This window comes from Notothenia rossii (assembly GCF_949606895.1).
Source record: "Notothenia rossii genome assembly, chromosome: 4".
Taxonomy (NCBI): Eukaryota; Metazoa; Chordata; class Actinopteri; order Perciformes; family Nototheniidae; genus Notothenia; species Notothenia rossii.
In genome coordinates, this window is record NC_136902.1 from 20,975,857 (window position 1) to 21,003,540 (window position 27,684).

Genomic DNA, 27,684 nt, shown 5'->3' on the forward strand with positions numbered 1-27,684 from the left:
CCCATCTTACACCTTCCAACCCCCCCCCCCCCCCCCACCCTCTTAACCATCCCCAAGCATGGCCTGTCAGTGGTTCATAGTCTAAATTTAAACTATGGACCAACTGCTCCTCTGCCACTCTGGGCTCCTGTTATTTTCCTTGCCGAGGGGGCTTTTTCTGTCAGAGGCCCTCAGCCAGGAGGAGAGGCTTGTGGCTCAGCGCGAGGGAGACAGTATCAGAGGAAGAGCTGGACGAGGGCGGCGGGGGAGTGCACAGGATCAGCAGGTTTTGGAACCCAGGGGCCTTCACAACGGGGAGATATTTAGGGCCTCACTTTTGGGATTATACTGTGAGAAGACACATTTCTACAGGAGTTGGCCTCGGGTGAAGGCGTCAAGATGGCGTCGAATGCGGATAACAAGCTGGTCATCATGAATGAAGAGGAGCTGAAGAGGAAGCAGAGAGAAAAGTTGAAGAAGCTACAGGCCACAGGAGGAAACCCTCGTCCAGCAAGAACCCTCTTCCTCTTTAACCTCAAAAATTCCTTTCGCAAGGCCTGCATCAGCATTGTGGAGTGGAAGTATCCTTTATATCTCATACACACACACACCTGCCTACATTATACATACATGTGTGTGTGTAATGGTATGTAGGGCTCTGGTTGGGAACACTGACAGCTAAACATATTAGGTGTCTGAAGGCCAGTGCACTATCAGCTGTGAAGTCCACCTGTGTTAAACATGCACAAGCCAAGTCTCATTTAAGTCTGTGTTAAGGCGATCCCTAACGTGTTAAGACTTTTGTTATGTATCTGACAGCCCTGTGTCAGAGTCAAGTTTGTAGCCCCTTGCATTTTCACCTGGGGAGCTTCTTAAGCCAATCTATTTACATGTGGCAGATAGAAGAAGTTAATGGAGCTCTCCGTTAGTTTTCTGATCGCTGACATTCTACTTTTAATGTGGAAATAGCCGCTCTGACACGCTGGCACTCACTGACGCTTGAAGCCTGAACACAAGGCAGGCTGCTGAGTGATTATGGCCCCTATAGGGGGTTTCCTGCTTTTAGATCGATGTCCATTCCTGGATTATATATATTTTACATCCAAAATAGAATACACTAATCAAATTAATCCTAGGACAGACAGCCCTATAGGACAGAATGTTATACCCTGGTGTAAATGATTATAACAGTTTCACAGAAAGTATTTACACAGCTTGTGTGTTTTTTACTGCAACAGTTAAATCACATTGGTATGTGATTCTGTAACCCATGGCATGAGTGCAGTTTTAACAGCAAAAATACACAAATGGACATAATACAATTGTCCATTACTTATTGTTATTTTCTAAAAGTATACATGCTCACATCTTTAAGAATGTATTGGAATAGTCAAACAGCTTGTTTTCCTGGTAAGTTGTCTGTGTTTAAATGCTTTGGCCATATTCTTGGGCTGTGCAGCTGTCCTGTGGCATCACAGCGAGACATGATGCTGACCTGGCAGGGGAATTCTCAGAGAGAGCCCCCTATGGACGAGAATGAAGCAGCACAGCAGATTACATTTACTGTGACCAATGGGCTGTTACAGGGATGATGTTTCAGGCAGCTTTTAGAGGTTCTGATTCATGTAGAAAGAGTGTATGGAGTGTTTTGATTTAGTTTGTTACATGAATTCACAAAACATACATGGATAAAGAATAGTACAATTCATTGTATAGTAGGGTTTCCTTCCTTGTTGTGTTATGCTCAACATGTGCACAATAACTCAGATATCATGAACTATTCCAAACCTTTGGTAATATTATCTTTCTGGGAGAGGGTCAGTGGATGTTTACTTGTCCTTGTTGTGTATTGTCGTTATAATCCTAAATGTCCACAACCAGAACCTTTGAGTACATCATCTTACTGACCATCTTTGCAAACTGTATTGCTTTGGCTGTGTTCCTGCCCATGCCTGAGGAAGACATTAATAACACCAACACAAACTTGGTGAGTACGAGTGTGAACACAAATCCTTTTCATGTATGAATCATTACTTTATGAGGAGCTTTGGCCTTTAAATACTGAAAATATACTAAATAATTTACTCATGGTCTCCATTACTTTTGCCATGACCAGTCGATGACTGTGCAGCTGATAAACACATTAATATGAGTGCTTTGAGTCAGAACAATTTAGACCTTTCATATCTAAGAGTTTCAGCTTGTCACTGGTCTGAAATGTCCAATTGAAATGCTTCCATTCACAACGCAGTTCTTTATTTGGATTCCCATCTGTTCTCAGAGGAACATGTCATCGAACAACTGTGCTCTTAGTGAATCATCCAACAGGGATGAGGTCATCCTTCTCTGATCAGAAACTGACTTGATAATAGTACAAAGCAGCATAATTAACTATCAATATAAAGGATATGATTCTTTAAGAAATGTTTTATGTTTTCGTATGAATATATGCTTCTGTTGAACTACCCCAAAACCAGTTGAAATATATAATCCTTTAAAACTGAGCTTGTTTTTTCTATGTAGACAAGTGTTGATGGTTTGCTTGTCAATTTTGTCAGTATTTTCTTTTTAAAATAATTATAGAAGCATTTGTTATGTATTTTGTCTTGAGAAAATTGAGAAGCACTAAGGGGCTCACTCTAGATGGCAGGTACGTCACAGAGTGTCTAATGTTAAGTAGTGTAAACTATCAATACCACTGGATGCTGCTGATGTCTTTGCACATTGCATTATATTTCAACTTCATAGTCGAGGGTTTACAGTGCTGTGAAGCTGTGGAAAATGTAGTGAAGGTGGCTGACTGAACGAATGCAACGCATGAATCAAGTGTTTCTGTGGTATATACATTTGCTCTTGCACAGCACACTCCTTGCCAATGTTTAGATATTCAAGGTTGTATTGACACTGATGTTATGGTATTGAGGAGGCTCCATGTGGGAGACTTGATATGCAAACGCCTGACATCCAGGTCAAATGTCAATATATAGCACCTTCAACCAGCCATCCTTTACTTTCCACCATCCAATCAATAAACTGCACACATTACGAGGTTTTAGCTATCAATTTAGTTGGGACCCCACTGACTGACTGACATTCAAATTCATCCAGTAGTCAAACCTGAAACTGATCCCCTTTCTTTAATCGTTTTGCTTTGGCCCACTCACTAGCCTTCTCCCAAATAATCCTTACTTCTTACTGTGCCATTCCTCAGAGGTGAAAGGTGTAAGAAGAGCTGGTAAACTCACTCCCCTGCGCTGTTAGAAGTAGGTCGGCCCAGGCAGTGACACTCCTCTGACGCAGGTGATACAGTAGAGTCCACAAATGTTGCCTTATGTAAGACACATTTACACTAAATAGGATGTCTGGAACATTGATACAGTACAATGTAGAAGCACAGCTCTACTTGTTGCACCTCGCTTAATCTAATATCATTTTCAGTTTTAGTCCATAAATGTATATTATTATTGTTAATGTACGCAAGCTTACCCTCTTTCATATTTGATCTGGGGCTTGGTGACTGCTGCTAAATGATTCAGACAAAATTGATTGAACTGGTTTGTTCAAAAGGATCAGAGGAAAATTAATAATAATTTATATTTCATATGATGCTGTTCCTCGAGTAAATCCTCAGATTTTGATTATACATGAAGTTCGGGCTGGAGTCTGTGTGATCTTATGCGTCTGTTCACATATTACAGTGTTTACTTCTACAACATGTGTGTAATGTCAGCAATGAATAGTAAACAAAGACAATTCAAATCTATTTTTATAAGCAAATAATGTGCAATGCAATGTTTTGATACGAAAAATATCGTTCTCTGACATTGCGGACATTGCATCTCTACTCGTGCATCACTTTACCGCCAATGCACTGAGCATTACAAAGACTGGTAACAGTTGCTTCTTGATAGACTGTCAGACAAAGATCGCTAACTTATGGCTGTTTCACTTATTATAATGTGCCTCATGGGCCAGCCATCTGTTAAAACCATCTGCACTCGTGTGTAATCTACATCAATATTAACCAAAAGTCTGTGAAAGCTAATGAGTTTGTCTAATACTAGCAACATGTACTGCTGTTTCTCCTAGCAGATGCTTTAATGCCAACCATGTTATTTACACCAGTGGTTCCCAACCTGGAGGGTGCGCCCCCATTGGGGTGGCACCAAAGATCGCAGGGGGGGCGCGCCACGCCTCAGATGATTTGAGGCCAAATATCATATTTAGACTTTTTTTTTCTTTTTTTACATATAATTGTAAGGCAATACATGATTGTCACTAAAAGCCTTACATTACAATAAAACAAAAAAAATTGATTAATTAATTTTAATAACAATTCAATTTAGTAGCTAATAAAGGCATAAAAAGACAGAAATGTATAATTCTTTCTTTAATAGAAATGTTTCTTCTGCCCGTAAAGTGTCAAAACCGGGCTTTTCTGGATAAGCGCATTTTCAAAACATAGTCATTGTCCATGCCGGTTTCAGTTGGATTATTTGTCACAGTTGCTCCGATCAGATCTGTCTCCTCCATTTTATAGATTATTTACGACTTTTGAATCCACATAAACACATCGGCAAAATCCGGCTTACTTTGAGCATGTGTTTTAAACAGTTTAATCTCTTTGTGAATTGTTTCCACTTGCGCCGTCCTTTAATTTTCTTCATACAGCGGGAATCCAAATGAATGAATCCTGAGTCCAATATCCATCAAAGTCACTCCAATAGTGCTCCTTAAATACGCTTTCATCCTCCTTTAACAAAATACTTCACATTCATCCAGTTTATGACAGTAGTTGTAGCATTTTGAGACTTTTAAACTTTAATTACCGCTGTTGCGCCCCCCCCCCCCCCCCTTGTGTGTGTGTGTGTGTGGGGGGGGGGGCGCAACTTCCAACAGGAGTCATTTGGGGGGGTTTTACTGGATAGCTGAACCTGAAGCTAATGAGATTTACTAAATGTAATTTCTTGGTTTCTATTTGTCTTGCTTCAGGAGAGTTTGGAGTACATCTTCATGATCGTATTCACGTTAGAGTGCTTTCTGAAGATAGTGGCGTATGGGCTCGTGTTTCATGACGGCGCCTATTTACGGAACTGTTGGAACATATTGGACTTTGTCATCGTCTTCATGGGGTAAGATGAGCTCTGAGCTGCAGGTGGATATCTTTACCACAGCTTCCCATTCTCCACATAAGAAATGTAATATCTTACAAGTATACCAAAACTGTACTATTGTTCTGCTGAATCATCATTTTTGTTTGGTAGGCGCTTATGGTTGTATAACATTTTCCTACAGTCTCTTCACTTTTGCCTTGGATACCATCAATAAGTTAGCAGATGTGCCTGTGGAGAAGGGTGGAGGGTTTGACATGAAGGCGTTGAGAGCCTTCAGAGTGCTGCGACCCTTACGTCTCGTCTCTGGGGTCCCCAGTAAGAGCCTTTTCTAAAACCCACAAATGCTCAAAATGAATTCCATGTCACACAGTGTGATCAATACGGAACCGATGTTAATGTGAAGTCAGATTTCTGGAGGCACTGCTGATTTCCTGTGCTTTTGTAATGATTTGTTTTTATTGTTCACATTCAGGCCTGCAGGTTGTGATGAACTCCATCCTCAAAGCCATGCTGCCTCTGCTGCACATCGCCCTGCTGGTGTTTCTACTGGTCACCATCTATGCCATCATGGGACTGGAGCTCTTCAAGTGCAAAATGCATAAAACCTGCTATTACACCGGCACAAGTATGCATAAAGAGCACAATCATACACTTTTTAACTTTGGCTTTTATATATGTTGTCATTTATAATCATCCCTGATATATTACCGGTTTTAAAATAAGATAAGATAAGAATTACTGTATTGATCCCAATTTTGGAAATGTATGCGTTGCAGCAGCATAAAAGACCATGCAATGTACATAAGAGAAATTAAAAGACTAGGAAAAAAATATTTCTCAAATTTAAATAAATTAGCATTAAAAAGAATATATATATACATGTGGAAAATATAACAAAATATACAGCAGGATATTATAAATACATTACATGTGCAAGGAATGGATTATAAAATATTGAATTGAATATAAATGTAAAACGTACAGTGGGAGTTTACATTTATCAAGAGAAGCTATGGAGCAAAGAGTTAATTCCCTGTAGCGACATTCAAAATGATATGTAAGTGATCTCTTTTTCCCCACAGATATTTACTCCACAGCAGAAGCAGAGCTGCCTGCACCCTGTGCTCAGGCAGGAAACGGTCGGCGCTGCATGATCAACGGCTCTGAGTGTCGGCCAGGCTGGGAGGGTCCTGACAATGGCATCACCCACTTTGATAACATTGGCTTTGCCATGCTTACAGTGTACCAGTGTATCACCATGGAGGGATGGACCAAAGTGCTCTACTGGGTCAGTGACCGCTTGAACATCTTCTCAGTTGTTTTTCAGTTTTAATCTTTTCATCAAAAACGTAAAAATGTTTCTAAAGTGTAACGAGCAGAATACATTGTTCGTGTCTGACCAAGAGTTGTCTTTCAGGTTAATGATGCCATGGGAAATGAATGGCCCTGGATCTACTTCGTTCCCCTCATTCTGCTGGGTTCCTTCTTTGTGCTTAATCTGGTTCTGGGCGTGCTCAGTGGGTAAGCCATATATTTATATTTTCTCCTTTTAGAGTCTGTATCTAGCCTCTTTATGTGCACAAGCTTACAAATAACCAAATAAGCAACCAAAAAAGCACTCATTGCCTCCTACAAATATTCCCTCACTAAACATTTATTAATTTACTTATTTAACTCCTCCTCTCACTTCTCAAACTCTGCTCACAGTTATCCATACATGAATACACGACACACTTACTCCACTTTCATACATGCACACAGAAACGTACAATACCCAAAAATAAATAAAACTCGGCACCATATTTAATACATAACATCTTTAATTAGTTTTGTGTCATTTTCTGTGTATTTTTTCATGTTACTTTTTACTATGTCACATGTACGAAATCAATCATTTGCTTTTTTACTTGTCTTTGTCTTTTCACTCAGAGAATTTACTAAAGAGCGAGAGAAGGCCAGGTCACGAGGAGAGTTTCAGGAGTTGAGAGAGCGGCAGCAGCTGGATGAAGATGTGAATGGCTACATGGAGTGGATCACTCACGCTGAAGTCCTGGATGCCGACCGAGAGGGCAAAGGTCAGCGTTATAAACCAGCTTAGCTCCCATCCCATCTAGAGACACTGTTGATTGACAATAGTTTTTCTGTTGTCAGGACTCCTGCCTTTAACCAGTGACCCTGATAAAGACAGCCTGTATGACATGGAAGGCAAGAGTCGAGTCGTCTACTACTAGTAAGTCTGCAGATACGTAAATGTATGAATGTTTAAATGCAATATTCATGCCGACCGGGCACAGTTAACTATGATTATTATTGTTCTTAGCCGCCTGGCCCGTCGCTGGAACCGTTTCTTTAGGATGAAGTGCCTTCTGTATGTGAAAACAAAGTCCTTTTACTGGCTAGTGATGTTCCTCGTCCTCCTAAACACCCTGACCATAGCAACAGAGCACCACCACCAGTCAGATTCGCTCACTTCCCTACAAGGTGATTCAATCATTTTGTCATTGGGATTTTTTTGTAAATAAGTTATATTGCTCCCTTCTTCATCATTTGTCTCTCTCCTCTATTATGTCAACAGACGTGGCCAGTCGTTTACTGCTGGTGCTGTTTATAATCGAGATGTTTGTGAAGATGTATGCTCTGGGTCCGAGAGCTTATTTCATGTCCCTGTTTAACCGCTTTGACTTCTTCGTGGTGCTATGCGGTATCGTGGAGATGATCATGTTTTCTGCAGGAGCCGTGGCTCCCCTGGGTTTCTCTGTACTCAGGTGTATACGACTGCTAAGGATCCTAAAAGTAACAAAGTAAGACATTCTCCCATCAAGGATCCAATTAAATAAGCTTCATTGTGATTAGATTTAATTGAACGTCTTCTTCCAACTGTTTTGCAGGTACTGGACCTCTTTGAGTAATCTTATAGCTTCACTCCTCAACTCTGTACGCTCCATCGCCTCCCTGCTCCTTCTTCTCTTCCTCTTCATCGTCATTTTCTCACTCCTGGGCATGCAGGTGTTTGGGGGGAAATTCAACTTCACCAATAACAGAGCCAGACGCAGTAACTTTGACAACTTCCCTCAGGCCCTCATCAGCGTGTTCCAGGTGAGGCTGATTCATTGATGCTTTGCTTTAAACTCTTATCAATGTCAGCTTTTGTTAAACTTCCTTGTTGGATTTTGATCATAATTGTAACACTTGGCTCTTTTTTAGATCCTAACAGGAGAGGACTGGACATCAATAATGTACAATGGAATAATGGCCTATGGAGGGCCTGTGTTTCCTGGCATCTTGGTCTCCATTTTCTTCATCGTCCTCTTTGTCTGTGGAAACTGTATCCTTCACACTTATAATGTCTTCAAGGATTAAACAAGGCCGAGGGTCTTTAGAGTACCCTTTGTGTAGCATGGTAGTTTAGCTGTATGCTAGGTTAGCTCATTAGCATGCTAATATTTGCTTTCATCCTTCAACACAGTACAGATGAGTTTGTTGCAAAGATTATCTGGGTATTACTTTTCTGTAAACCATTTTATAGCAATCCATCCAATAGTTGTTGAGATATTTCCGTCCGGACCAAAGTGGTAAACCAACTGACCGATTGACTATCCAACCCAGTCTCACGGCGTTTAGTGTTAGTCACGACATTTAATCTATTGATTCGTGTTCACCAACACGATTTTCCCCTTTTTTTCGTGTCGCACAGAACGATTTTAAAAGCAATGTATTTCTATTGGTAGTATGTTTCGTGCCTGCACCACGTCTTTTTGTCCGTTCGGGTCTTGGGAGACCGGAAGCTGTGTGGTTCCTAAAAACATGTTCTTACCATGGTTCTGACTCGATATCAAGCCACGATCATTGTTTTTATTTTAAATCGTATAATGTCTGACTTTTTTTGCCGTCCGCGAGGAAAATAAATGGGGCTCAGAGCCTCAGAATACTGAAATCTGTATTTTTTGAATCTATTTGTTATTCTTTTCTAAATAACACACTGTTATTTACTCATCAATAACACACAATCATCCTTGTTTTTATTTATTTGTTTAGTATTCTATAATCTCGGGCTTTTTTGGCGTCCGTCAGGAACTGAATTTTAAAATAAAATAACCGGAAACAGATACACACCCACTGAACTGATTACCCAAGTTCCTCAACTATGGTTGAAGCTCGGTGATTGGATTGTTTAGCCGCTATGCACGTTGGAATATGGTGTTAATGCGATATGAAATCCGAAAAACATTTAAAAAATAAATAAATAATACTTTAATGACCAGAACTTGTATTCATATCAACAATGGTTTTTTTTCTGAGCTTAACGCAATCAGATATCCTTCTCAATGTCTTCTTGGCCATCGCCGTCGACAACCTGGCAGAGGCTGAGAGTCTGTCTTCAGCTCAGAAAGAAAAGGCGGAGGAGAAGATGAAGAGAAAGCTAATGAGGTGAAATAAAAATACTGTAGGCTACCTAAGTGTGATGATCTGCTCAGTCTCATTGGTAAATTATCCCATCTCCATTCTTGTTCTTTCCTGACACTCAGGTCCAAAAACCCTGAAAAGACTGACGAGGAGAGGGAAAGGATAGCTAAGAAACTGGCAGAGCAGAGAGGCAAGGTAGAATGCCTTTCCACCACAGCCAAGGTGAGTGTTATATCTAGAAGCCTATTCAACTATTATTATTGGCAATTCAATATTCATCAGGGGCATAAGTAGCTATAATATATGTATGTATTGTTTCAGCTCAAAATTGACGAGTTTGAGTCCAATGTCAACGAAGTGAAAGATCCATTCCCACCTGATGACTTCCCAGGTAACTTCTACTTTTCTTGGATCTCCAGGTCTTAAACCTCTCACATTTCTCAGCGATGTAGTTGTGGCTGCAGGAGGTCACTGATCGCATGAGTTCATATTCATTACACTGCCTGTTTACCACTGCTGCTTTCTTGGCTATGTTACAGTATAAGTATAGTAGCCCACATTATAATTAGACTGAGCCAAGTTTACAGCCGAGTCTAAAATTAGGGTTTTTTCACACTTCTCTGGTGACCATATAAAGTCTTTAACATGAATCAGTATTGAGAGATTCACTTATTTCAAAAAATATTAGTTGAATGTATTTGTGGCATTTTTGCCTTTATATACTTTTCTGTAGTGCTGCAACATAACTACAACTAATATGTCAATTTGTAATTTCACCATATAATTGTAATCTGTTTGTTTCCTCATGGTAGGTGATGATGAGGAGGAAGAGCCTGCAATCCCTATCAGCGATCGGCCCCGACCGATGGCCGATCTGCAGCTGAAGGAGGAAGCCGTTCCATTGCCCGAAGCCAGCTCCTTTTTCGTTTTTGGCCCTCAGAACAAGTAGGAACCAGACATAGTGAACTTATTTCCCAGTTTGCCCATACTGTCTCATAAAAACACAGCAGTGAATTGATTGAACTTACTGGTGACTGCATGTCTCTGCAAATGTGTTTGATTCCAGGATCCGTAAACTCTGCTACAAGATCATCAACGCCTCTGCCTTCACCAACTTAATCCTTCTGTTCATCCTGCTCTCCTCCATCTCCCTGGCAGCTGAGGACCCCATCGACCCAAAGTCCTACAGAAACAAGGTAACCAGGTCTACCACTAAAAATTGGACATCATTGGTTGAACGAAGGCTACATTTTTTGCAATCATTGTGCTTTTTCTCCAGATCTTGGCCTATGCTGATATTGTCTTCACAACTGTGTTCACCATTGAGATTGTACTGAAGGTAGTGTGCAGTTTATTTCATGTTCTCCCTTATTTAGATTTGACTGATTTTCTTTTAAGTCCAGGAACCAGATAACAGATCTATACATATATAGCGTGTCATGGAAATCCATCGAATATGTGTTGAGGTATTTCAGTCTGGGGCAAAGTAGTAAGCCAACTCACTGACTGACCATCACAACCAATTCCTGCTGGAATAGTCCGACCATAAAATGTATTTATCAATGGGACACCCGTTCCTCTGACTGAAAGAAAAGCTTACACTCAAATGTGTTTATTATTCTGAGTGTGACTCTTATGTTTCTGACTGACAGATGACAGTATATGGAGCATTCATGCACGAAGGCTCCTTCTGCCGTAACTCCTTCAACATCCTGGATCTGATTGTCGTTACAGTCTCCCTGCTTTCTATGGGGATGGAGTGAGTAAACATTTTGGGATTGCCATATAAGATAACGATCATAAATATTGTCATCCCACATAAAGACGATTGTTTGTCATGGGTTTTATTCAGGTCGAGTGCCATCTCTGTGGTGAAGATTCTCAGGGTGTTGAGGGTGCTGAGGCCTCTCAGGGCCATCAATAGAGCCAAGGGGTTAAAGGTAAAAAACACGTTATGAAATACAGTAATACTCAAGCCTTAAAAAAAAAAAATTCTAAGTATTAAATAGTAAAGTGGTCATTGTTTGTCTTTAATGGCAGCATGTGGTCCAATGCGTGTTTGTGGCCATCAAAACCATCGGAAACATCGTCCTGGTCACCATGCTGCTGAATTTCATGTTTGCCTGTATCGGGGTGCAACTCTTCAAGGTAACTTTTTAAAAGATGATGTTGACACTTCATGTACTGTAAAGTTCATACTGTATATAAAAAATGCATCCACTATAAGTAAAGTTTATGTGCTGGAAATGTAGTAAACATGTCCCTATGTTTCGTCTTAGGGTAAATTCTACAGCTGCACAGACATGTTGCAAATGACGGAGGAGGAATGCCAGTAAGGCAAACATCTTTTACATATTTGAGATTGAATCTATTAAGAATGTAAGGTTATTTTAGAGTAACGATTTTCCTTGTCTGCTCTTAGGGGACACTTTGTAAAGCACATGGAGAATTCCCTTCAAGAAACAACATTGGCAAAGAGAGAATGGCTCAACAGTGACTTCAACTTTGACAATGTGCTCAATGGCATGTTGGCTCTCTTCACGGTTTCAACATTTGAGGGCTGGCCAAAGTAAGCAAAGCATAATCTTTTTTTCTTTGATGAATTATATTTTCCTTTATCCTATATGTGGAAAGCAGACTGTCTTAATACATTGATATTGAGTTGGAAGTAATTCCATTTCCCGGAGCCGGAGATGGTAACAGAGGCAATATGTCCTTTTTAAGCATTGAATTATACAGTACAATTCACCTGTACAAATTAGCCTTGTGGTATCGTGTCCCGTCAATTTCCTATCATCTCTCAACATCACTCCATTTTCCCAGATTGTTATACAGAGCCATTGATTCAGACGAAGAAGACATGGGTCCTGTCTTCAACAACCGCGTGGATGTGTCCATCTTCTTCATCATCTACATCATCCTCATCGCCTTCTTCATGATGAACATTTTTGTGGGCTTCGTCATTGTCACTTTCCAGAAGCAGGGCGAGCAGGAGTATAAGGACTGTGAGCTGGACAAGAACCAGGTATGCTAGGGAACCTCAGAGATTACATTTTGGACAGTCAGTGTCCAATAGTGAGTCAAGTGACAAATGATCTTTTCTCCTAACCCACCTTCTGCCTCCCTTCAGCGTCAGTGTGTGCAGTACGCCCTAAAGGCCCGACCTCTGAGGTGCTACATCCCCAAAAACCCCAATCAGTACAGAGTCTGGTACATTGTCACCTCCTGCTACTTTGAATACCTCATGTTCTTCCTAATTATGCTCAACACATTGTGTCTGGGGATGCAGGTATGTATATTCAAGTTGTGCAACATAAAACCATTGCGATTCTGTTGAGGTTTCTTACAATATTCAGTGTCTTTGGATGTGGGTGTTAGTATTAATATTGTGGGGGCTTAGGAGTTCATTCATTCAGGGTGCTCTAAATTATTTATTTTGTTTATTAAATTAAAATATCTACTTTGCATTAAAGAAATGTACAACTTGGATCTGTTTGCAGGTTTCACCATCATTTCTATTGTAAATTACTCTTGTGCCATGTTGAGTAATATTAATTTGAATTTTGAACAGCATTGTAACCAGTCGAACCATGTGACCAAGCTGTCAGACATCCTGAACATGATTTTCACCGTGCTCTTCACTGTGGAGATGATTCTAAAGCTCATGGCCTTCAAAGCCAGGGTAATGATTTCACACTTTGCGATTCAAATGTCTATCCACCCAACCCAGTGTCAGCAATGACTTTTCTGTCTGTACAGGGCTACTTCGGAGACCCCTGGAACGTCTTTGACTTCGTCATCGTTATTGGTAGTGTAGTTGATGTCATACTGAGCGAAGTCGATGTGAGTATGAATGATACGTTATGATCTAATCTAATGAATTCGACAGATAAAAGAATCTCATTGCAGGTGCTATATATGAAAGTCCCTAGTGTTGTTTGAGTTAGATATTCCTGGTCAGTAGTGTGATTCGATTTGAAATGAGTGAATACATTTATTCAATGACACAGAAGTATGTTATCATGGCCCAACAGCTGATTGGTGGCAGCAGAGCTAACTCTCCAGATGTGGTCAGTACTGTCGTTAACCATTTCCATCCCAACCTCAGAGGCATCGCCACATCATCAGCAAAGCACTTTCCATTATTCCCACAATTATCCATAACAATATTTTCATTGAACGTTTGTGTATTGTCTGCGTTCTTAAAACTAAAAAGAAGCACATCATCAATATAGGGTTTTCCATGGTATTTTTGTGGTTATGTCACACAGCACAATGGTTTTGTTCCTAGTCACTTTTTCCTCTCCGTTGTTTCACTGCATTGTTTTGACTTTTTCATCCACAAACACATGCCTGTAGAAATGTTTGTTCCCTCCATCCTTTTTCATTTTCTTCTTTTATTGCCTTTTTCCCTGTCATCCCTCTGTCCTCCACACACCTCACTCCTCGTCTGTCTATCCTCCACAGAGTGCCCTGGCCGCCAGTGGAGGACTGTACTGTCTCCATGGCTGTGCTGTAAATATCTTCACTTCACTGCACTGCACTGCTGCATGAGTCTTGCTGTGTGAGCACTCCACCATGTTCTCTACTAACTGTAATACTACTGAACCGTGTGTGGCTCAAACTTCTGGGTAAACATCTGTGTCCCTACGGGTCTATCTAATCTTACAGAGCAAAGTGTAAGATAAGACCTCAAGATGTTCGATATATTGTGTTCCAGTATGGCTCGAAATGTATAGAACACTGAATATATCGGCATTGCAAGTATTAATGGTGTTTGGAATGACTGTAATCCTTATATTTTGACAATTAAGTGTGTATATACGGAATTTCGCATGAGTCAGGTATTGCAGTTTTCAGCAACTAAGACTTGGAGGCTTTGTAACTTTGTAACTAAATTAATTTTAACCATGTTTTGTGATTGTAAATCATCCCTTTAAGGGATGGTTCAGATTGTATCAACAAGGGTTGTATGAGGTATTCATCCACAGTCAGTGTATTACCTAGTTACCCAGTACATTGCAGTTGGCACACCCAGTTTGGAGATATGGACAGGACTGCTGTTTTTGGTCAATCCAATTTAACCAAAGTCACAAAAATGCCACAATAAAAGTACACGAGTAACTTAGCTAGAATACTTTTTTGGGTCATGTCGGGAGACTTTGAAGAGTGAACAGTGTTGTGATATAAAGAATTCAGTTCCTAGTTTGACGGCTGGGTAAAGCATTGGACATGTTTTAAAGATAGTATAAACTTAAATGTTTTTTATGTTGGCCTTTCTTTAAGGTGGCTAAAAATACATTTGACTGATTTTCCAGTCCAGAGCAATTAATAGCTGTTCTCTGTGCAGGTACTCCTATTTGTTTTACTTCAAATGTGCTGTAGTAATACACTGACTGTGTATTATGTGATATGTTCCTCATATAATCCCTGTTCATGCAACCCACCCATCACTTTAATAATGTTTAACAGGACAGTGTCATGTCTGCTCTGTGCCTTTTATTAATGAAATGATAACTACTATCAAACATAACTCTAAAAGTCACTACAGTATATCATCTATTTATCTGCTTTTTGCAGGAGACAAATCCTTTGCAAGCTATTGCGGTAAGCCTAAACTTAATTGGTATCAAACAGCAGCAATGTTTTTGCTCTTTAAGTTGTTGTTTCTCTTAAATCTTCTGGATTTTTTTTCTCCCTAGGCATCTGAAAATGCGTCAGTTTCCATCACGTTCTTCCGACTTTTCCGTGTCATGCGTCTGGTCAAGCTGCTGAACCGTTCGGAGGGCATCCGTAATCTGCTGTGGACTTTCATCAAGTCCTTCCAGGTCGGTCACAATGTGGTCATAACATAATTTAAAATGTGTATCTCACTTTAAACATGCTTTTAATAACCTAAATGTTTGTGTTTGTGTCTGCAGGCTCTTCCTCATGTAGCTTTGCTCATCATAATGCTCTTCTTTATCTACGCTGTCATTGGGATGCAGGTACTCAAGAATTTTAATTTTCCTGATTAAACATTTGAAACTCTGCAGGTTATTAGTATAAAACAAGGTTCTGTTTTTGTCACCGATTTTGACTTGGATTCTAACAACTTTTCAGATCTTTGGAAAGGTATCCTTAGTGGATGGCACCCAAATCAACCGCAACAACAACTTCCAGACATTCCCTCAGGCTGTTTTAATGTTATTCCGGTGAGTCTCTAAGCCGGGATCATTGGTGAAAAGCTCTGGATGAAAGGTCCAAATCTGAGCCAAGCTCTCATTGTTGTTTATATATGCAGGTGTGCTACTGGAGAGGCATGGCAAGAGGTCATGATGGCTTCAATGTACGGGAAGAAGTGTGACCCCAAGTCTGACTTCCTGCCAGGAGAGGAGTTCACCTGCGGGTCCAATTTTGCTGTCTTCTACTTCCTCAGTTTTTACTGCCTCTGTGCTTTCCTGGTGAGCAGCAGCATTAGGATCTGTTGTTTTATTTTGTAGAAAAAAATCCCCTTTGCCCCGAATGGTTAAAACTATAAAATACTTTTATTTTTATTTTAGATCCTCAACTTGTTTGTGGCTGTCATCATGGACAACTTTGACTATCTGACCCGTGATTGGTCTCTTCTCGGTCCGCACCATCTGGACGAGTTTAAGAAGATCTGGGCTGAATATGACCCTGAAGCCACGTAAGCAAAAATAAAAACACTCATGAAACTTTATCTTTACATTTTTTTATGCTTTGTTGCACAACAAATAGGCCATACTTCATTCGGTGTCCCTTAAATTATGGTAAGATGTTTCTCTGATCCAACAGGGGGAGGATTAAACATCTGGATGTTGTGACGCTGCTGCGAAGCATCCAGCCCCCACTGGGCTTTGGAAAGTTCTGTCCTCACCGTGCTGCATGCAAGGTACATACAGACACATGGTGCATTCATATAAATACAACTCATCAGAACAGCAGCTAGAAGGGTTTTAAGTATGTTTATTGATATCATTAACAATGCATTAAAATCACTGTAGATAGGAAGTGAACTAAATTAGCAAATACATATACAAAACACAAAAATAGACACTGTAAAGCTTTATTTATTGACGATACATGATACATTTAAAAAAAGACAAGGTTTAAATTTGGATCAATTAAATTAGCAAAAATACATATTTTAGTCAAAGAAAAGCAGTGAATTAATGTGAATAAAGTATTAATAATATAAACAAGATCATATATTGTTTTTAAAGATTAAGTATTTCACAAGAAGGGTTTGGCAAAGTAGCGTTTGTTTTTCTCTACATTTTTTAGATTTAAATTATGAATAAATATAATTTTTAACAGTGTCAGAGCCTTAAAAAATATGTAAATAATATGTATATATTAACAGAAAATAGGGTGAAAAACTAATATATATATATTTTTGATACTTTAAAAAATATTATTTGATTGTTATACATTTGCCCGGTGCCCAAATTCCCTCTACTTCCTGTCCGCAGCGCTTGGCTGGCATGAACATGCCTCTGAACAGTGATGGCACCGTCACCTTTAATGCCACCCTCTTCGCTCTCGTCAGGACTGCACTCAAGATCAAAACTGAAGGTACAGAGCATTGGAAATTGTGTTTGCTTCAACCTGATGTACGTAGTATCATTTATTCAATGTTTTATGGATTGTTCTGAGCAGGTAACTTTGAGCAAGCCAATGAGGAGCTGAGAGCCATTATAAAATCCATCTGGAAACGCACCAGTATGAAACTGTTGGACCAGGTCATCCCCCCTATGGGAGGTGAGTCTGTCATTATAAATAAAGTTATTTTACCTTTAGAAAATGATCCAGTATTTTGCACACTGACAGCTCTATGACTTGCCTGGTTACAGATGATGAGGTGACGGTGGGGAAATTTTACTCCACCTTCCTCCTCCAGGAACATTTCCGTAAGTTCTTGAAGCGCCAGGAGGAGTACTACGGCTACCGACCCAGTAAAAAGAGCGCCTCCGGCCCAGAGATCCAGGTGAGCGCTCATTATCAGTAATTAAATCATGCTATGAACTAATTGTTGTGCATATTGTTTCCTTAAAGTGTCTGCAGGGTATTTTCTAATAGGATGACATGGTTTACCAAATAATAGTATAGTATATTGTGAAAGATATTTTTTAAAAGTCATAATATGATAGTCAAAAAAACATTATAAAAATCTAATTTTGCATTTCCCAAAAGAAAAAAATAGTGTAGTGTGTCTAAACATCTGAAAAAGGTGACAGCAATGATTGTTAAAAACATTTAAACAAATCCACATAGTGTAGTATATATATACAGTATAACGTTATAGAATAGTATTGTATGTAAGGGATAATGTGCAGCGACGCGGTCATTATGGGGAAAAGAACACCTTCATGCCGATCTAGATCCCTCCGCTTCGCGTCGGGCTCCTGATCGGCCTGTCGGTGTTCAAGCAAACTGCATGCAGTTTGCTTTTCGGCCAAACTGTATACAGTTCAATCGAATGGACTTCTTTGTGCAGATGTGAGCGTCCTTAACAACGGTCAATAAATCCTTGACAGCGGTCTGTCTGTTCTGGATTAACATCGTGTTCTGAATTGACCAATCAGAATCGAGTATTCAACTAAACCATGTAATAAATCGAAATAATTTGCAAAAACGAAATAGTATAGTATAGTATTTCAAAAATATGCAAAGTATAGTATAGTATGTCGAAAATATGAGAAAAAACTGCAAAGTTTACTATGTTGTAAATATTTGAAATGTAAAAGAAAATCATGTATATCGAAAACAAAATTGTTTAGTAGGCCAATGTTGTACATATTAGAAAATTATGAAGATCAGTCAAAAAAGAACTCATAATATCATAGTATAATTTCCTTTCCTTTTCTTTTCCGGTTATTACCCGTCGTTATGTAGCTTTTTATGCATGTAAACGGTCTGCAAAGTCACAAACCCTCAAAGTACACCCTGTAGCGAGTAAAACTGTAACGCAGAAAATACCTGTCTATGATGCCCCAGAACGCCTCGTTGGAGATTTCTCTTTTTCCATTTTCTCCTTGCTGAGTATAGTGACGTGACCATACCCAGGTCCAAATGGACCAATCCGTGGAGCTCCTCACACACACACACACACACACTCACCCTTGTCTTTTCTCAGCAGCGCTACTCCGCAGAGTTTCGCCAGTACACACACTCAGTCAGCCTTATCTTTTCTCAGGCTGTGAGTGTGTGGCGAACTGTGTGGTGAACAGCCTGGCTGTGAGTGTATGTGTGTGCTCAGGCTGAGTTCCGCGGTGTCTCGCAGACCCCACGCAGCAACCAGGAAACGACACCAGTAATACAGCTCACACTGTCCACTCCTCGAGCCTCAAAGGGCGGAGCAGCGAGCCCTGCAACGTCCCACCAACACGGCACCCAGACCCCATGCAGCATTCTCATCTGTTTGTCATTACTGGTGTCATTTTCTGGTTGCTAACGCCATTGTAACAAATAATCACTGATGTCCCGCTGTAACGGTGGAGGACTCATCAGAACAGAGTGTGCGAGCTGACGAATCAGAGCACAGTGGGCTCATAGGGAGGGGGGGAGGGGGGTGGCAGGAGCTCCAACAAGCCGTTTAGGACAGAGAGTGAATACACATACTATACAGAGATGCTGTATGAGAAACCAATGTGAGTTTGGAACATTGAACAATGTAAATATATTCTAGTAGACCTCAACAATAGAATTCTGATCAGTAGAAATGGCCATGTCATGGGACCTTTAACACCCTGTTGTGAGCCTCTTGCCCTTTCATGTTTCACATCCTCCATGTTATTTTAGGCGGGCCTGAGGAGCATTGACGATGAGGTCGCTCCAGAGATGCACCGGGCCATTTCAGGAGACCTGCAGAACGAGGAAGAGCTGGACAGAGCCATGGGGGAGGCTACAGAGGACGGAATCTACCAGGTAACAAACACTGTCCGCCACAGATGTAAAATACTGTGTAAACGAAGTGACTGTCAATTGGATAATCTGTGTCTCGTGTTGCTCTGTCTTTCAAGCGTTCTCACGGTCTGTTTGGTAACCGGGTGGACTCCTTCTCCTCTGAGCCGGTCAGCACTCAGGCCCAGCCTATGACCAACCAGCGGCCCCTCCAGTTCTCCGAGAGCCAGGTGGAGTCTCCACCAAACTCTGCTGCCTTGGAGCCCACTACTGAATTTTTCCCAAAAAGCAACACTAACAACAACGCCTTCGCAGAGTGAGTACAAAGTACACACTCCAAACTATCGCGGAGACCAGATGACATCTGCTCAGCGTGAATATGTCTGAGCCTTCATGTTGTCTTCCAGGTTTTCATTTGACAGAGAAGGCAGTCCCGAAGACTTTTACAATCACAGTGAGGCAGAGCCTGGTACGTAAAAAAGTATTTGGATAAGAATCAATCGGTCTCTCCCCTAGAAGCTGCTAACAAGATAGTACAAATACAAAACACAAAGATGATTTGAGACCAACGCAGACAACAAGTCAATAATCCTATGAAGGGCTAGTCAGAACATTTCCCTTATTGACAAGGCCTCATGAAAACCTTTTTCTTTAAGTATGTGGGAAATATAAAAAAACATATGATCTGATTACAGGTCAACAACATACTGTGTAGGGCAGGGGTGCCCACACTTTTTTGGCTGGTGAGCTACTTTTGAAATGACCAGCTAACCGAGGTCTACCAACCAAAAATAAAAACCCAAATTGCAAGGGTTGCTGAATAACACGTTTTATTTTTACATGGAATAACTACAATAGGGCTGCAACAAACGACTAATTTGATTATCGATTAATCTATAGATTAATGAAACGATTAATCGACTATTCGGACTACTACTGTGTGCCTTGCACAATTTCTCAAACGCTCTTATTTAGCCATCAACTTTTAGATTTAGTTTGAGGTTGTTTTAGGCATGTGGAAACTAACAATGAAGACAATAAAGATGAATACTTGATTCAAAAATACATATATTATTAAATTAACTTAACAAATTGTGAACAAAATTAACATTGCTTTTTATTTGAATTAAATAAATAATATTTCACATCAAAAGAAACAACAATGTTTTAACAAATCTTATTAAATAATCTGATGACAGAACTGGAAACAGAATAGCTGAAACTTTAACAAAATAAATAACTCAGTTACCTCTAATCATTAACCCATGTTTGTATAATGTAGTTAACTCCGTGTGTTGCTGCTAGCATACATAACACCTGACGTGGAAACGTTACTCGTGGATGGGGCTACAGAGCTACTCGAAAGACAGTCGAACCCGGTGCATTCCTCCGTCTGAATGTGGTGCACTTTTGCTAAATGTTTAGACAAATTGCTCGTGTTACCGCCCTTACATGCTAAACTCTTTTGGTGAAGAGCATTGTCCACCTCAAGACGGGTAACATGTAACCACACCTTGGAGCGCTTCTCTCCACCATCTCCTCCGTGTGTTGCTGCATGTAGCAGCTGCGTGTGTGTAAACTGCCCCGCCCCCTCACACACAGACGGGAGAGAGATCTGGTCTGGATTGGAAAGGTCGAAAATACACCGACCATAGACGCATTTGTTTGTCTTTTTGCATGTTAGAAACGAGTTGGCGACACTAAGACTAAGAGATAATGTTTGTGTAGCAATAATACATGACCTTTCTCTTTCTCAACTCGCTACTCGGAGGGAAGTCGCTGTCATATGCCTTGTGAACACTCCGATAATGCCTCTCCACGTTACCTTTCTTTGGCAGAGCGACGCTTGCTTTACAAATAAGGCAAATAACCTTTGAATGTGACATCACAAACAAAGATTCTCCCTCCCATTCTGTGTGGAAGTGGTATGTCTTTAGCTTTTTGCTCGTTCCCGCACTCATTTTGTTGTTTGTCTCTCCCGGCACTTGACTGATTTTGTATCGCTTTGCATTCTGTGTGAACAGACTGGAAAGCAATAGGTCGCTTTTTCTGTCAATCAAGTCAACTCCTGAATTAAGTGGCAGGGAGGCCAAAGGAGGAGGGATCAAAACCTGTTTTGTCTATTTTAACGGAGCTGGATTTTTTTTAATTTATGAATGACTCGCGATCTACCAGCATTGCCCCCGCGGTCGACCGGTCGACCGCGGTCGACGTACTGGGCACCTCTGGTGTAGGGTGTATTGTATACTACTGTTCACATAAAATCCGGTACCAAAGAGGTAGAAATCATGCAGACAAAAATAGGAATTACATTTTTGTTTTTATAATTATCCAATTTATTTTTCCTTTATTCAGGAAACCTGCACTCCTGGAACTACTTTGTGAAAACAGACAAAACACAGGTAATATTTTATTGGAGACTGATTCAAACACTGAATAACATTTTATTCAGATATTAAGTATAGAATCATATCTTTCTTTTCAGTTCCCCTATGACCCTGAGTATGGTGACAGTCAGAGTCTGAGCTCCCAGACGGCTGCAGACCAGCTGGTCCAGGAGGTAAGTGAGAAAGGATGAGTCATCGATACGTGAGCTTTGAGGATGACTCAGCAAGTGCTCTTTTCTAGGTTTATCATTTATTTGAGGGAGATGTTCGCTGGGGAGGCCCCTTGGCATATTCTTTCTTACTTTCCTCTTTTTCTCCATTATTAATACAAAATTAATCAAATATAAATACATAATAACATAAGGGAAGGATCTCTGACTGCCCATCTCTTTTTCTTTTAGCAGGAAATGTTCTGATTTGCTGTTAGATCTGTGATAAATAGGTCATAATAAACTTAACAAAGCAACATTTAAGTTTGAACTTATTTGGAAACACATTCTCATTTCTATGGTAACAATGGGTAGTCATTGTAGGAAATTATTTGTTAAACACTATTAATCAAAGCTGAGCTGTAAAGCAAATTTGAATTGTATTTCCCCCCCGAGGTGTCTTTGTGAAAGAGACTCACTGTGCCTCACCCGCAGGGCCCAATGAAATATCACTTATTAAAATCATAAATGTCAGAATCAAGGTGGTTCCTAATATTAACAACTCCCCTGTGGGTTTTTGGTTGATTGTTGGTACAGGTATTACCAGTAACAACAATAATGGTGAGAAAAGTTGTCAATTTTTAAGCAAGCTTAAAAATGTGCTTGTTTCCTCTTCCAGGCTCTAGCACAGGGCGGTCTGTCCTCCCTGGCCAAAGACCCCAGCTTCGCCTCCGTTGCTAGGCAGGAGATGGCGGATGCTATGCACACATCTGTCAATGACATGGAGAGCGTGGCTCTGGGCATCCTCAGCGAGCGCGCCGGTAGCGTCACCTCTGACAAAAAGAGACGTCCCATCTCAGTCCCCCCCGTGGCAGCTCAGGGAGCCAGAAAGCCCGATCCGGCGGTGAGGAGGAAGAGACGTCCCATCCCCCAGATTCCCTCCGTAAAGGAGGCCGACTCCGGGGTTTAGAGGATGGCTCTCGAGTTAATGTGGTTAACTTTGGATTTTAACACTTGCAGGTGGCTCCACCTCACCTAGCTTTACTAAGCTTGTTGCCCCTGTGACAGTCTGTATCTACTAGCCTAGCTTAAGACCTAAAGGCATATTGGCTCAGGTTGAACTTATTATCAAGTGTGGCTGATACTCAACCAGGGACAAACAATACATCTGATGCTGAAACATCTTCATTTTCAGATTTATTGAAAGTAATAAAAAGACTATCTCATCTCAGAGTGGACAGATTGACGCACTTCTTTCTTTGTGGCGTTTGGGGAGGTTATCCATTCCATATGACTTATGGGACAACTATGTGAGTGAGCTGAGAGCCTCACTAGAGACTAATACAACCTGCTGAATAAAGACAGGCAGCCACCTTTAGTGTGCTGCAGTTCAGTGAGGACAGAAGGGAAGTTTCGGAGCGCCCAGGTCCAGAGATGTTCATCTTGCATTCAGTTCACACTCTTAAAAAGGCTCTGGTGCTACTATGCAAATGCAAGTTAAGCATTTTTTGTATTTGTTGGTAAAGCAGCGTCCTCTGCTCAGTTAGGCCTGCTCTATTTTAATCTTAAATAACTGAGGTTTACCACGTTTTCTCCTGCTCACCACTGTCCTAATTTGCAGTTGGCAACAGCAGATTTTATAGAGGAAACACATTTTTTAATGTTGAACATATGGGGTACATTTAATCTCCAAAATAAGTATCCAAATGTGTATCTGTAATAGGGTATTTGTTTCATCTAAATCCATGTTGTGGTGAAGCAGTGTCACTTTAAGTCACTCTACTGCTGCCGTTTGTAAGTGTTTTTCATGTGCATGTCAAACCTCTGACTTAGGGACACCTACTGAAGTTTGACCCGTACAGATAATGTATCTTCAGCATACCTGGAGTATGGTGGATTTAGCTTTACAGCTCAGAGGCTTATAACACATTGTATTTATATCACTGATAACATGGGCATCATTTAAGTGCACTTGTGTCATGTTTTGTGCCTCGATGCGAACAGTAAACGGCCACAGAGGACTTTTTATCCTCTGATCAGCCTGTGTTTTGCTGCCATGCACACACTTTGCTTTGACTCAACATTATAGCACAACCTCGACTCTCCTTTTCTGGATATATGCCATGTATTGACGGTACACTGGTGTTTTCACCATTGCAAATCAAATAAATGATAAAAAACATTTGCTTGTGTTAGTTGTTTTGTTCTGAATCAAACCATAGATGGACATGTTACAACCTTTATATATACAGTCTATGGTTACAACACAAGCAGTTAACGGATAAGAACGCACATCCACACCACAGGTGAGTTGTCTGCTGTAAATACAAATCTAATTAATGATAGAAGGGAAACTTGGTGAGGAGATAAACGCATGCTTTGGAAATCGCCCCCCGCAGAAGTTACAGTGTGAAAACTGAGACCCTTTAAAAATAGTCTTACCTGGCAAAGCACAGACTCCTACTTATGGAACGGAAAGTAATGCAGCAAGGGGCATTCTGCATTATATGTTCAATTAAAGGGAGAACAAAAACACCTCAAAGCAGTCAAAAGCAGATTGTATGCTTGCATTACAAAGTAAGGAACAACCAAATCAAATGAGATTAAATATTTCAAAATGTTATTTATTGAAGCAAAGCAATCAATAAAACAGACTTGACCAAATAGCATCATTGTTGACTGTTTCCCATTCATAAAGCTGATTCAGAATATCAGACAAAGTGTTCTGATCATTTTGAGAAAGCTCCATGATCTCTTTATAGCATTGCTATTTGCAGCTCGCTAAGGGTTTTCTTCTGCTATCACACACGGGAATGTTTCCACCATACTGCAACAACAGATTCCTGATTAAGATTATGTTGTTTAAAAAGGGTAGCAGATGAAAATGCAGATACGTCTTTTCGTACACACAACAGATGACAGGCTTTAAAGTACACTGTTGAAAAGAGGGCAATAAACAGTATAAAAGCGGAGAACAAAAACTTGTTTCAGGTAAATGTGATGTATTTTATGAGGTTCTACGGTCTGTTGAAAAAATGTTATTCCCTCTTGTTTTAACTTGATTATAATTATGTTTGTATGGATTATTATAATCACTCTTGTATGGCCAACTTGAGAAAGGGGCAGGCTTTTATAAATGTACATACATCCTGGTTTTTGCTGTCTATAAAGAACAACCCCCCAAAACAACCAAGCAATACTCACTACCTCGCTACTCTAAAATATCCAAAGAAAATACATCGACATATAAAAAGGGAAATAACATGTGGGACCTAATGAATACATGAGCCGTCTACAGAGATGTTGACCAGCCGGTGAGCAGCAAACGTCCAACTTGCCAAAATGGGGGTGCTCATCCTATTCATTGGGATTGGGGTTGGCGTCAGGATACACGGAGAGGTCAAAGGTCAGCACTTTGCTGATGACACAATCTCCTTGCTGTAAGGTGAACAGAAAGAGAAGCAGTTCATATTTCTAATCTTATGTAACACACATTTCCAATTTTCAGCTTAGGACGTTATCTGTGGGACGTTTGAAACTAGATGCTCCAAATATGGCTTATAATGATGAATTATTCCAAATCTATAATATGTGTTTCCTGTAGTATTTAATGCTTAATATTTTCAAACCCTGTGTCTGTGTCATACTGGTTCATAAAATGGTGGAAAACCAGTGGGGACAATTACATATAGTTACTAACATCGTTATAAATACATGTATTATTTCCCAGCTGTATTTAAACCTTCATTTACAGAAAATATATTATATAATCAATTAACTTCACTTGGACCCAAAAAATTGCAAAATTGACCAATAGATTACCAAAAAATAAATATAATAAGAGTTCTTGTTGAATTGACCCGCATGCACAATCATCTGTCAAAACAAGCAATCGTTGTAAATACCTTTGTAAAACATTGGTTTTCTTTCTAATATTTTGAAATAGAATATTAGGGAAACACACCTCTGGATAAACACCGATGAGTGAGTCGGCCTTGGTGTAGAACTCCTCTTTCAGAGAAATGACGATGGCCTGCGTGTGCACCGACTGGTCTTTAATATAATTGGCCACCTTGAAGGGACATAATAACATAATTATCAGGTGTAGTTTGCATTTAATGTGATGAGCACCATTAATAAAAAAACACCTTTGACATAAAAGGCACTGAATCCTGTGTGAACCCACCTTGCCAATGTTAGTGTTATCCAGAGCAGCGTCAATCTCATCCAGGACAAAGAAGGGCGCGGGTTTGTAGCTAGAGACGAGAGGAAAAGATGTTACCGACAGTGGTGATGTCATCATGAGGTGCCAGGCAATGTTAATACATGTATTAGATGTCTGTATTTGTCCAGTTGTACCTGTGAATAGCAAAGAGCAGAGCCAGGGCAGCGACAGTCTTCTCTCCTCCAGACAGATTGTCCATGGGCCTGAACCTCTTTCCAGGGGCCACACAGTTATAGTTAATGCCGTCCAGGTATGGCTCCTCGGGGTTTTCTGGGCCCAGGAAAGCCTACAGAAGAAGAACACACATTATAGGAGGTTTTGCTTTCAGTCTACGATCTGTGTTAAAGGTCTCTGTAACGACGAGACGCCGTTACTAGAGCTCTCGTGAACATGTTTATATCATTTATTGATGTAGTATTTATTTAATGGTATAAGTGTTCACCCCCATCTTGTCTATTGCTTCCGGTCGTCTCTGTGTTCCCTCCTACTGATTACCCAATTGTGTTCACCTGGTGCCCTGTGTTGTCTCCTCCCCCCTCACCTGTGTCTTGTTAGTGTGTGTATTTAGGTGCTGTTTCTTGGAAGGCTGGTAGTGTGTGTGAGATCTTTGTGGCTGCAGGATGTGTTCACGGAGAACAGCAGGATATAGGCTGTGAACATACAAAACAAGTCGCGCATAGTTTCTGATAGCGAAGTTTCTGATAGGGCCGTGGGTGTAAAGCCAGCCAACATTTAGGATATTAAGACGCATCTGCAGGGTATATGCAGGAATCCTGAAGTCAAATTTAATACCTTTTAAGACCTTTTTTAAGACCCTTTCCATACATTTTAAGACCTCATCGCAACTTTGAGTTCTAACCGGTTACATTGGCAACACACTTTACCTCATATTTAAAAACATATCTTAGATTTCAGATACTGTAAGGAAAAATGGTGGTATAATGTGCTTTGCTCAACACCTTAGTACAAATAGTCACATTTACTATATTGATTGTAAGATAGCAAAACTAAACAGAGTGCAGACAGACTACTGAAGCCTCCTTTCCACATGAACTTCAACCTCTCTGTGAAGGTCAGGTTTAATGCAGTATGCTGCTTTGTTGCTTCTGTGCTCTTTCATTCCAGTAAAACTCCTCAGAAACCATTAGAAACCAGTATTTGACCAATAAACAAAACAATTGACAAAACTTTGAACTATGAAATATGTTAAACTTTGGTGAGCTTCAGCGGGGTAATGCCATATTAGGAGCTCCCTCACAGATACCCAGGGTTTAAATTGGGCTGGGGCTGTCCGGGGCTAAGCCCTGGCACATAGGACGATGCTCTGACGTCATCACCCTCACACATTTGTCATATGTTTACAAAAAAGGATATATATGTTATAACTTTTCTCGTTCTTAATATAGACTATATTAGGGTTGATATGTGTTGACTTTACTTTAAAATAGCAGATCTCTGTGACCGGATATAGTTTGGCTTAGACCCCGGCCCCACGAGGACGCATACAGTAAAACGCATAC

At 40.4% G+C, this 27,684-nt stretch overlaps 2 protein-coding genes across 2 annotated transcripts; one reads left to right on the forward strand and one right to left on the reverse strand.

The window, feature by feature from the left end:
- The first annotated feature begins 162 nt into the window (after positions 1-162).
- Positions 163-24,959, forward strand: cacna1sb (calcium channel, voltage-dependent, L type, alpha 1S subunit, b). The gene is made up of 45 exons (XM_079676344.1): positions 163-560; positions 1,861-1,966; positions 4,972-5,111; positions 5,275-5,408; positions 5,566-5,718; positions 6,176-6,381; positions 6,511-6,614; positions 7,023-7,168; positions 7,245-7,323; positions 7,414-7,574; positions 7,669-7,894; positions 7,982-8,189; positions 8,298-8,418; positions 9,407-9,521; positions 9,620-9,719; positions 9,819-9,888; positions 10,310-10,442; positions 10,564-10,693; positions 10,777-10,836; positions 11,150-11,256; positions 11,350-11,437; positions 11,538-11,645; positions 11,777-11,829; positions 11,920-12,066; positions 12,321-12,522; positions 12,628-12,786; positions 13,069-13,179; positions 13,257-13,340; positions 13,965-14,012; positions 15,078-15,104; positions 15,200-15,325; positions 15,419-15,484; positions 15,600-15,691; positions 15,781-15,940; positions 16,040-16,167; positions 16,296-16,392; positions 16,973-17,075; positions 17,160-17,261; positions 17,354-17,487; positions 19,302-19,427; positions 19,523-19,719; positions 19,811-19,872; positions 21,759-21,805; positions 21,889-21,963; positions 22,619-24,959. The coding sequence occupies exons 1-45, from the start codon at positions 379-381 to the stop codon at positions 22,907-22,909; spliced, it is 5,514 nt and encodes a 1,837-aa protein (XP_079532470.1). The 5' UTR covers positions 163-378; the 3' UTR covers positions 22,910-24,959.
- LOC307036238 (structural maintenance of chromosomes protein 1A-like) lies at positions 24,548-26,470 on the reverse strand. Its single transcript, XM_079676359.1, has 4 exons — positions 26,299-26,470; positions 26,126-26,195; positions 25,904-26,011; positions 24,548-25,377 (listed from the first exon to the last, which is right to left on the reverse strand). The coding sequence occupies exons 1-4, from the start codon at positions 26,361-26,363 to the stop codon at positions 25,297-25,299; spliced, it is 324 nt and encodes a 107-aa protein (XP_079532485.1). The 5' UTR covers positions 26,364-26,470; the 3' UTR covers positions 24,548-25,296.
- Positions 26,471-27,684: the final 1,214 nt, after the last annotated feature.